The following is a 12502-nucleotide window of genomic DNA, read 5'->3' on the forward strand; positions in this document are numbered from 1 at the left end:
AGGTAGAATAGTAAAATATGATAAAATAAAATAAATTTATAATTAAAAAATTAAATATTTTTAAAATTATTAATTAGTCATTATTATATAATAAATAAATTAATATCCAATATAGAGATTTGATATAAATAGTTAAATTTAAATTTATTTTATATTATTTTATTATTATATAATAAAAAAATAACTACTCTAATATAAAGATTAATATAAATAAAATAACTAAAATCTAAATTTATCTAACATTCATTAAAAGTTTCATTTACGTATCCATAATCCAATTACAATCCTTAAAAGCAGGGTTGCAACGCTAAGCCCAAAACTTCTGTGTCTCTCTGGCTCTCTCGCTCACTCATTGCGGTGAATGATCTCAGAACAAGACGCCACTTTAACTGCGATTCGAAGCTTCTTGTGTCAAGTTCAATATTAGGCTATCACTTCACTTCAGAAGCAGCAATCAAATGGAGCCTGACAGGTATTGCGCATCTTCATAGTTTACAAAGGAATGGTTTTCAGCTTCTTTCATGGTCAATTTTTGACCGAGTTTTATGAGTATGTTGCGAGCGATAATTTGTGTGGTTGAAAAGATTACATTCCTTCGGCCTCCCTCCCCTTACTGCGCCGCCCACTTCCTTCATTGTGTTGGGCAATTAAATATGAAATAAGGCCCGCCATGAGTCGTTGCTTATTAATTCATGTTCCAGGGCATTCTTAAATCTGATTTCGCTAAGAGACTGTGTAGAGATGGGTTATTCAGACTTCTTCAGCAATTCAATCGTTCTAAGACTCTATCTGTGTCTTTGTAAATATTTATGTTCAAAAAAAAAAAAAACGGAGTGCTTGAGGTTTTTGCTTTAACGACTTGGGATTTATGAAATAAACAATGCTTCTCAATTTGAAGGATGTATCGATCGGAGATTTCCTACTAGATTGATTGCTTTGAAATCATTCTCAGATATTCAAGTCATACCTTGCAAAAAATCATTGTAATTAACATACCCCTGAAAAATTTATGGAACCATAGGTAAACTACTTCTTCCACATCAGCTACTATTAAAGACTGTTGGCATTTTGACTTTTTTAAAATTGTAATAAGTCCAATGAAAGTGGTGCGTTTACACACTGACTTGTATATAGCAGAACTCTTTGATCATTTAACTTCTAACAAGCAATTTTGAGTCTTTGATATTGGACCAGTATGTAAAAAAACCTGATGATTGGAGGCTTAAAAACGTAATTTTTTGTATTAATGGATGTGTAAAGGCTTTATTTCTCAATACCAATTTATTTTGTCAATACCTATATATAAATATTTGAGGCTCTTCATTTTTTATTTATTTTTTCCTTCACAGTTAAAACAAGGCATTGAACCTTGCCCGCATTAGATCTATTTCCATAAGTTACCCTGGTTCTTTTATGATTTAGGACTAAATGAATCAAACTCACCATGTATACAACTGTGTTCTTATGTCTGCATTATGGAGCCTTCCCTAGTTTGATTCCTGCTCAATATGTTGGATCACACATTTATGTCCATGTATATAGTAGATAGCACATTAAGTTATAGATTTTTGTTTCTTTGTTTTTTTTGTTTTTCTTTTTTTAAATGGCTGCTTTTTAAATTTCTCGCCTTCATAACGTGACGAATACTCCTATGCACGCCACTTTGAGTGGTAGTGCAGTGATAATTGCTTTCATTTATTATCCAACTTTTTCTTGTGTATAGCTATGAGTTCATGTGGACATATGTGGTTGACATTGTGCTCCCTATTTTGCGTAATTCCTCACATCACAATGATCACATTTTTCTTTAGAGAATGATTTTTATGCTCTACAACTTTTTGCGATCAGGTTAAATTCTCCAAGCACATTTTCGATGAATCTCGAAGTTTTAGGCCATGAATTGCAGTTTTCTCAGGTATGTTTTATTTACTGTAGTGATGTTACACTTTTTTTTTTTTTTGGTTGGGAGGAGGGGGGGGGGGGGGGGGGGGGGGTGAGGTAGTGTATTGGTTGCAGCTATGTTATGCCATTACAATTCTGGTTAGACATTTTTAAAGAATGGAGTACCTATTCATCACATGAAGGATGATGGACCTTCCTGCCTAGATACGACAATCCGCCATTTTTAAATTTTCTTTTCATGGGAGATTATAAGTTAGGCGTTTCCATACTGTCTTCAAGCATGAGAATTTGGCACATGCTAATAGTACAGTGGAGAAGGTTTCATTTTTCTGAATACATATTTGATAGAAAAGCAAACTTTTGTTGCTTATTTAGAGGTCTGGTTGAAAGCATGTTTTTCAATATTCACTCGCCATTTACAAATATCAAAGTCTTATATGGTTTAGGAACATCGAGTATTTTCACTTCTATTATTATTTGGTTACATTGATTCTCTTGTATATCCATTAACAAATTAACTCTGAACATGCATGCTGACATTGTGCTAGGATCCCAATTCCAAGCATTTAGGAACTACTGTTTGGGATGCTTCACTTGTGTTTGTCAAATTTCTGGTACGTCTATTTTCCCTTTGTATGCTCTTGAAACGTTTCTGCTACTTTTAGTTGTTAATTTTCCAGACTCTTAAGTAGCTTTCTTAAACATTGCCAAGTTGATAAAACTTATAAAAAAGACATTGCTAAGTTAATCATGTGTGCAGTATGGGCGATCTCATTGCTAAATTTTTTCCCCTTAATCTGCAGAAGAGACAAGCACACATGGTAGCTAACTATTATATAGCTTGAAACTGATTGTAACATCAGGTGCTGTTCTTTTTGTAAATCTGAGTAGGCCTTTTTTTCCCGGTTTGCAGGAGAAAAACTGCAGAAAGGGAAGGTTTTGCCCATCTAAACTTAAAGGAAAACGTGTTCTTGAACTTGGAGCAGGTTGTGGAGTAGCTGGTTTTGGTGAGTTTTTATTTTTCTCTTGATTTTTAGGTACAATTAATCAATACACAGTTTGTGCACTTATTCTCCTTGAACAGAATCTAGGACACCCTATTTTATCTTGTAGGGTGCTGTTACCTGCTTAGTCTGATTTGGACCTATTTCCAGGTATGGCTTTGCTTGGATGTGATGTAGTTGCAACAGACCAAATTGAAGTTTTGCCATTGCTAATGAGAAATGTTGAACGTAATACTTCAAGGATCTTGCAGATGAATCCTGGTTCCGGTGTGCTCTGCAACCTTTATGCAACTTTCATTGGCTTGTACATATTACAATTTCTGTATAATATCTCTTTTCTTTTCTTTTTGTTCGTTTTACCCATATTCTCATTGGTAGTGCGAATTTCCATGCAAAGCAGGTATATTTGGGTTGACCCTTCTTTCTCTATAAAAGGAGCAATGATAACTGTCACCACTTCTAGATTTTTTTTGCTATTGGTAGAGGATTATAGGAATGTACTTGGAGCTACCACTTAATTATTTTAGACTTTTAAAGCTAATACTTGCATCTTAATTTGAAACTTTATGTTCTTTGCAGATTCATTTGGATCAATTCAGGTTGCAGAGTTAGACTGGGGAAACAAGGATCATATTAGGGCTGTTGATCCACCATTTGACTATATCATTGGCACTGATGTTGTAAGTTAATGAAATATTAGGCATTTTTTGCTCCATTTTTTTTCTTTTTAACAAAGGACAGGAACAGAACCGAGTCATCTTCCTTACAGCTGCTCCCACATTAAGAAATGAATAAATTGTAAATTCATTTGCATATGTTGGCATCACACATACATATATTCGTGTAATTTGGGATCTCTCTTGATCAAAGCTGTGTAGAAATTGCTTGTGTGCTTATTATTACGAAACCCTTGTGATTGTATGATGGAGTGAAGTGGACCTGTCTCCTTTATTTAAAAGGATTCCATCACAAAGATTTTAGTCCTACAAAAGTAAGAGTTTGAGAGCGGAAATCTTAATCTTTAACCTTTTTGCATGGAAAGACTGCTTCTAGACCCCTGAACTTGCATTTGACGGTGAGAGGCTGCTTTATCTTTGCACCAGTTGCCACTTTTACTGGGGAAAAAAAATGTCGTGTTGCTAACTTTTGTAGTGGCTATCTGTTCTCTTTTATATTAGTAAAATGAAACGGCACCCTGATTATTGCAAAACTAGGCTTGATTTTAGACTATATATTATCAGGGATTGCAACCATATTCTCTTGGGGGATAATTGTTTGCCATACAGATAAGTTTTCTGTTGCCTTTTGGTTTCCTGATAGCTCTCATATACTTGGAACGAGGACCATAAATATTAAAGTTTTGGTTGGAAGTGTTTCAATCTAAAAATAATAATTCTAAGGGGAAAAATTAAAGCCTATGAGGACATTGTAGATTCTCTCCCCCCCCCCCCCCCCCTCCCCCTTCTTTTTTTTTTTTTTTTTTTGGGGGGGGGGGGGGGGTGTGGCGCCGGGGGGAGGAATATGAGTTTTAGGTGATATCGGTCACAGTTGGGATGTGAAGCATTTTAATTTGTGTAACTGACATAAGCAATAACTGCAATATAAGTTGTGGTACAAATGGCTACTTTCAATGGTTTTTGTGGGCAAGGCAATTAAAGAGTTCATAAGTTTCAATGGTTTTTTTTTATTTATTTTATTTTATTTTTTATTTGAGGGGCTTGGTGCTGTGGGCAGGAATATTAGTTTTTGTTCACCTCCAGGATTAATCAGAATGCTGTTCCTGGACACCCGGTGCCAATAAAAAAAAATGTTTATCCAGCTGGTCTCTTAGAGTAATTCATATGTACTTGTGTTTGGTTAAAGTTGAATTGTGCAGTAGGTATACAAGAATTTTTTTGAATGGACTACGGTCTACAACAGTACCCGTTTTAGAATGTTTCCTAAAATAGTAGTCTTAATTTTAGGTGTTACAAGTATTTGCATTAACTTTTGTAATTTGGGTAACTTTGCCTGAATCAGCTTCAATAATGCCTCCCCTGGTAAAATGACTAGTTAGTTCTAAGTTGGACTTGATATGGGATGGGCAAGGCTTCCAACCTGCCACTAAAAAAATTTAGTCTGGCATGTACTTGATAATTGATGGATTTGTGGTTTCTTAAGCATTTTTATTGTAGATGTCACATCTGTCCCATTGGCGCACCTTTTCTCTTATTGTTGTATTGGTGTGGCTCTCTAGCTAAAATTATTTCACCCGAGTCGGTAAATTTCAAACCTTTTGTATTCAAGGTTTATGCAGAGCATCTATTGGAACCACTATTGCAGACAATATTTGCCTTGTCAGGACCTAAAACTACAATTTTGGTATGTGATTTGATAGTTATTACTTGAATTTGTGCTACAAAAGCATCATCACCGATGCACTTATTTGCTTCTAATATTTTCATGAAGCTGGGGTATGAGATCCGTTCTACGAGTGTCCATGAGCAAATGCTTCAGATGTGGAGAAGAAATTTTGATGTGAAGATTATTCCACAATCTAAGGTATGTGATGTTTAACACAAAAATTAACAGTAGATACCTTCATCCATGGTCTATAGATAATACACTTTACCAGGGCCCTCACTATGGCCCTTGGCCCCCAAACTGCCTGGAGTGAAATAAAATATCGTAATTTGGAAGTGATTAGGGTTCATTGGAGGGTGCTAAGAGTGGTAATTTTCTTCCACCCAACATTGTTGTATGCCTGACTCCTATAAAATATTGTGTTGGGAAGGAAAAAACACTAGGTTCCATGTTTGTGAAAGTGGTGCCTGATTGGAAAGTAAAATGGAGGTTAAAAGAAAAACACCATTTATATAGTTTGAATACAAAAAGAAATTTCAAGTAAAGGATAGCATGATATGGAAATAAAATATCTTTGTGGGGGGGAGGGGTTTTAATAATTTGTTAATGCCAAAATCCCTTTCAGAAGAAAGTCACCCCCCTCCCCCTGTTTAATTTTCTTTCTTGGCTTTGTCCCTGCTTCCGTGCCATACCTGATAGATTGACTACGTGATTATAGCTATGGCATATTTGTAGTAGGTAATTTATTGGAAAAATACATCAGATGGTCATGGATTTAATGTCTGATGAACACAGGGACCAACTTCGTTGGATTTCCAACATCATTGATCATGCACCATGCGTACAGTATGGTGGTGCTATTTCTTATTTCAGGTTCAAGCACTCTTATTTTAGGTTCAAGTGCTTGAACCTGAAATAAGAAATAGTACCACTTCACTTGTTAACTCTTTGGTCCCTACCAACCACTTATTCCTTGCAGATGGACCAGATATTCCAACATCCAAGTATTCAACTTTTCATCATGGGAGCAAAACATTCGGAGGGGATTAGAGAGAGCATTGAGGGGAGTGGGAGTGATCACAAAGTTGAAGAGGTCAAAACAAGCAAGGAAGAGGAAGAAAATGCTGGGCAAAGTACCGAGGAGAAGGTGGCCAATTCTACTGGCGATGTACACAAGGAAGACTGCAAGCCAGTGACCAATTTCCAGAATGAGAAACTTAATGATTTTGAAGTTAGAAGAACGGGGTCAATGGCTGCTAGACTTCTACGAGATGTCAAGATAGCTTAAGTTAATAGAATCATTTTGTCTTCATAGGAGTCCTACAAAAGCAATTTTATACGCTGATGTGTAAGTGAAGTTTCTCATGAGTTGAATTTTTAATTAACTTTTTGCTAAGCTAATACTTTGCATAGCTTATGTTTTGTAAAAAGTTTGTGCAGACATAGTAGTTATCTAAGTTAATAGGGCAGACCTTTTATGATCTGTCTTTCTTGAAGTCCGGATGGCTTGTATGGATGGGATGTATGTACACGACAAAAGCATGGTTGTGTGCTGTCGTTGAACATCACAAAGGCTAGTCGCACATTTCATCTTGCCACGCATTATCAGAAAACATGTTCTCTTACTCACTCGGTATCCCGTTCCCGTAGCAAGTTTGTTCAAGAAGGAAGTGTAGCAAGGTCGTTCGAGACTGAAGTAGGTTCCTACCGTAACATTTTAGTGCTTCAAACATTAAGCTAAGTATCAGAATTTGTCGATGCAATTTCTAGCGACACCCTCCACATACTCTACCTAGTTGCAAACAGAACAAGAGCCTCGGGGAATCCATTGAGGAATGGCTCTTATGTTTAAGTTAGAGAATAACTACTTCTCTTAATAATCATCTTAGAATCCCTTTAGAACGACTTGGTAGGATATTTATAAGACTTGAGGTATTCTACCATGACATTACCCTTTCAAGGCCACAATACTTGGTGCCTAGTTAGAAATGTTACCTTCATGAGCTCGATTTTTCTGTTGATACATCCTTCCGACGTGGATATCTTGCTAGAACTTATTCTATGGATTCCAATCTTACACATATACAATTGGTTAAGATTCTCCATTATGAACATGATGTCCTTCTAGGCTTTATCTTTGAGCTCGTATGATGCGTTTTGTGTAACTTTATGCTTTGCTCGCCCTTGGTCATGTGAATATCTCGTGACTTTAACATCTTACAACGACATATTTATTTGCTCCCAACAATTATCCCTCAAATTCTAGTCACACATGCAACAGATAAACTTACGTTCAAGGTTGGCCAGCACCCCCGCCCCCCATTTTATTTTATTTTATTTTAAACCCAAAATATTCCCCACCTTTTTTTCATAATTTTATGTAAATATAAAATTCCCCCACCCCCCCCCCCCCCCTCCCAAATATAAAATTTTTCATAATTTCTAAAATTTCTATATACATAAAAATCTCTCTCCATTTTTTTTTTTTACCATAGTCCCAAAATTTTGTATAATTTCCATATTAGCTTTTTTCTATGATATGGCTCCTTCAAAACCACATTAAAACTAATTTTTTGAGAAATGATAAACTTATTAATATAGATCTTAAAGTTTTTTTTTATTATACAATATTATGCTTTTTAATATGGAATCCAAATTAATTAAATAAAAGAAAAATCATATAAAGTTGATAATCTATATGAAAAATAGTTGAGAAGTTTTATCATCTAAACTTCATTGATCAAGAAACAATTTGTTTAAAGTCTCAATTATAGTATTATATGCTTAATATAACACCAAAATATCTCGATTTTACTTGAGACTTGATAAAGTAGCTTCCATACTAGAATGAAGGATGAACTTCTAAAAAATCACTTGATTGTTACTATGAAGAAACGAATTCTAAACATCTCATTACAAAATAAGAATGAATTTTATTTCATGAAATACTATCATCAAAAATTTGAAAGAGATGTTAAGTTGTGTTTTTAAAATTTTATTACTATAAGCATATAACAAATTACCAAAATCAGACTTTTAAATATAGATATATTTTTATGATTTTTTGTGAAATTAAGATTAAGATTTGTCTCCTTTTATTTTATATAAATGTGTCACACAATCGAATTCTATCCCCCCCCCCCCCCCCCCCCCAAAAAAAAAATTGGTTCTACCATTGCATACATGTGTAGGCAAGAATTTTTCTTTTTGAAAAGTACCTTTTTCGAATCCACTTGGCACTTTCACGGATAAATGACCCTTTTCGTATCATTCTTAGTTCACTCTTTTTTATGTTGTGCCTACTCGATGAATTGTTTGACACATTTTCAACTACTTCATCATGCAACGTGAAATTTGATAGTTTTCTTGACAAATGTCATACCCATCCCTTTGAGCAGTGCAAAATGTAGAATTTTGTTCTGCATGTCTTCCCTCACTTCGACAAGTGGTGCCTTCCTATTGGCTGAGCTCTTGTGCTCCCCAGATGTTCTATCTTCCCATAACCATTGTTTTCCTTATCATTCCTTTCTTTATTCTCTACTTGCCCCGTGCCCCCCGCAGTGCGTTGGGCTCCTTTTTTACATTTGACCATCTAGGGCTTTTTTTTTACATTTGACCATCTAGGAGTGCTATCCCCCCCCTCCCCCACGCCTAAAAAAAAGAGCGTGGGGGAGAGTTTTTTCCCCATGCTCCACCCTTGTTCATCAATGGGGGTGTGGGGGTGGACATCCAACCCATCCCCCTCCTCCCACATGCACCCATTTGGGTCCATATCAGTTTTATGAGTCCAAAATGGTCCAAAAACATATTTAAACCTATTTTTAGGCTTAAAATTTAAGTACAACTATATTTAGATATTAAAAAACTTAAAAAAAATTATGAATAGAAACTATTAACTATATACTAATTACTAAGTTCCAAGTTCCAACTAATATTATTAGTCTATTAAGTTCTAAGTAATAACCATCACTAAGGCACTAAGCTATTACAAATTTACAATGATACAAATTAAGACAACTAATAAACTACTACAAAATTACAAAGACATAAAAATAATAAACATTACAAATTGTACAATTAACGTTACAACTAATTGTAAATTAACAAAATCATAACATTGGGAAGTTTGATCAATTTTGGATAGCAGTAAGTTCATTGAGGGTCTTAGACTTGAGTTGTGTTCACTGTTGAGTATTGTGAGAATCAAATTCAAGATCATAAAACCTGCAATAATAATAAGTTAAAAATAAAAAAATAGAAATATAAATATAAAGTTATAAATATGAAAACAAAAAGTTAATGGATTAATTGTGCAAACCATGAGCACTTGTGGGTTTAGACTCTAATATACACGAAGTCATACTGCAGAGGTGGTAGTCATAGACACCATCCCAGGTATCACTACAAGAATTAAATTTGAAATTAATACCAATTAAATGAAAATAAATAAATTAAGATAAGAAAATTGAATTTAAGTGACAAATTACCAGATCCAAGCTCATCAGCACCCTTCTCCTCAGCGTCGATCTGACAATAATCAATAATATCCGGAACACAAATTGGACTCCCCGTGATCCAGTTTGAGGTGCAAATCAAAGCCTCTATGGTGGTAGAATCTAATGAGATTCGTAATGGATTCAATACGTGCCCTTCGGTGCTAAAGGCTAGCTTTAAGGCTACGGTATTAATAGGGATGTCCAAAATACTGCCGAATATTTGTGCAAGGACGAGATACTTAGGGACATGTACCTTCCACCAAGATAAGATATCGAAATCTCGTATATATGGTTCAAGATCCACTGCGAAGTATCTGTCCATCTTTGATTTAGCCTTTGGAACACTCCTCGTGAAGGGGTTTTGCTCCATCCTATCTCCCCATTCCAATCTACTTTTTTTCTCAGCCCTAGGATCTACAACTAGTGGAGGATACGTGTAGATGCCACAATATTACCACCTCGCAAGATGGTAAACTTATCAAATAATCTATCAAGTGTTTTCCTAAACCTTGATGCAATATGCTCTGCCCATACTTGCCTGTAGGCAATACCCAATCAATATATCATGTCATCCACCTTAAACCGAGGGTCAAGGACAACAACTATATATAACAATATATTAGCCCTATCAAAATCTCTCCCCAAATACTTGTCGTACTTCTCCCTCATCAACAATGCCATCTCCTGTAGCCTAGTATGATCGCCCGCGATAATCTCCTCTAATTCTTCTTTTACCTTACATATTTCTTGACAAAAATGATGGGATGTAGGATTCAAAGAACCAGATAATGTCATGGTAACCTCATATAAAAACCTTAGAAAATCTACGAAAGTAGATACAACATCCCAATCTTTAGTTATAGGTTTCCCCAATCTAACTTGATCTTCAAAATATTTTACATATTAGAAGTCTTCACAAATGCCAACTTATACTCTTGGGTTGCCTCCAACATAAAAAATGTTGAGTTCCATTGTGTAGTCATATCAATACAAAGCCCATTCTTTGATGTTAGGCCCACAGACCTCTTAACAACCTTGAATTTCTCCAATCTCGTAAGAGAAGATCTTATCAATCTCATAGCAGTCCTGGCCCTCACAATAGAGTCATGAAGATTTCTCATGCCATCATTAACAATAAGATTAAGAATATGTGCCGCACACCTCACATGCAAATAATCACCAACCAATATTGTCTTATTTGCCTCTCTAAGAAAGGTCTTAAGATATCCCATTGAGACATCCTTAGATGAGACATTATCAATTGTGCATGTTACAACGCATGTCAACCCCTACTCCTTTATAGCGGCTTCCAAGGCCTTTCCAATCGTCTCACTCTTATGATTGGTAATTTAATAAAATTTGAGAATTTTCTTATGCAATGTCTATCACAATCAATAAAATGACAAGTAAAAAGACATATAATTAAAATTTTGGACCGATGTCCAACAATTAGTGGTGAGGCAAAGAAACTAACCTGCCAAAAGATCCCTCAATTTCTCTTTTTCAAATCGGTAATATTTTTTTACATTCTTTACCACCATGTGACAAGATGGAAGTTGAAACCTTAGTTTCAAGTAGTGAAAATACGCTTGGAACCCTTTCCCATCCACAATTTGAAAAGGTAGCTTGTCCAAGATGGACATACGAGGTAGGTGTATCCTATACTCATCAGGATCATACTTCGTGTACCCCTTCAACCTTGCACCTCTACTAATCTCATCCTCCATTTTTTTAAGTCCAATTTATAGCCTAGATTGACTATTCTCTTGCAAAGATCTTAGAATTGGACTTTTTTTTACATTGCTCTTCTAAGTGCAACTTTAATTGTGAGATGCCATGTTTCCTATAGTGGTATCTATAAATTTTACTACAATGGTTACACTTGGCTTTAGAGTTATTAGGGTCACCGACCTCTAATTTGGTGAAGTAAGATCAAACTATGGAAACGGGTTTCTTGTTGAACTTGGGGGTGGGGCAAGGTTTCGTAATGGTAGGCATAGTAGTAGGGGTAGGGGTAGAGGCAGGGATAAATGTAGGGGTACCTTGAACAGGTGAGCTCGCACTAGAATCTGTTGGTACTTCCATTAACTTAAGCAAACAACAAATAAAAAATTATAGTAAACATGAAAAGTTTTAGCAAACAACAAATCTCAAATGACATTATTTTATTTACACAAGCATATAAGATATTTTTTTGCAATAATTTGTCGGAATCCGTTATCATAAATAAATTAAAAAATGACACACGTATTAATATATAAGTGGCGTGCACCAAGTGAGGGCCGGGATGAAAACATAAGTTAAAATAGGGTATGATCATGTCCTCTTGATCCCGAAATAGAATATGAAAGAAAAATTGCAACTGGTATAAATTTGTATATAGATATATTTAATATATATATATAAAGAACCTGATAGTGTCTAAATGGATCTCAACGATGCTAACTAGATCCTTTTCAGTTCAAACAAGTGCTTGGGTCAAAGTTTTTTGAATATGCAATTAAATATCAAGCTTGAACGATTTCATAGTTTTCTGAATATGCAATTATAAAATCCGTATCATGTTGTAGGTAAGAATCCAATTATAAATTATAAAAAATCTAAATAAATCACAAAACCCCAATAAATCACACAAAACCCTAATAAATCACAATCAGATCCATCACAATTCACACACATACACAATCAATCTTTCACAGCATACAATTCACAATCTCATCCTTCATCTCCATTAATCCTATTCTCCATTTAATTCCA

General features: G+C 35.1%; 1 protein-coding gene across 1 annotated transcript; it reads left to right on the forward strand.

Moving 5' to 3' along the window:
* The first annotated feature begins 287 nt into the window (after positions 1–287).
* LOC122292914 (protein N-lysine methyltransferase METTL21A) lies at positions 288–6745 on the forward strand. The gene is made up of 9 exons (XM_043101475.1): positions 288–472; positions 1849–1915; positions 2451–2516; positions 2816–2909; positions 3057–3173; positions 3486–3586; positions 5193–5267; positions 5355–5447; positions 6229–6745. Exons 1-9 carry the CDS (start codon positions 459–461, stop codon positions 6535–6537), a joined length of 936 nt encoding a protein of 311 aa, XP_042957409.1. The 5' UTR covers positions 288–458; the 3' UTR covers positions 6538–6745.
* The last annotated feature ends 5757 nt before the right edge of the window (positions 6746–12502 follow it).

The sequence above is a fragment of the Carya illinoinensis genome, chromosome 13, assembly GCF_018687715.1.
Source record: "Carya illinoinensis cultivar Pawnee chromosome 13, C.illinoinensisPawnee_v1, whole genome shotgun sequence".
NCBI classification, from domain to species: Eukaryota; Viridiplantae; Streptophyta; class Magnoliopsida; order Fagales; family Juglandaceae; genus Carya; species Carya illinoinensis.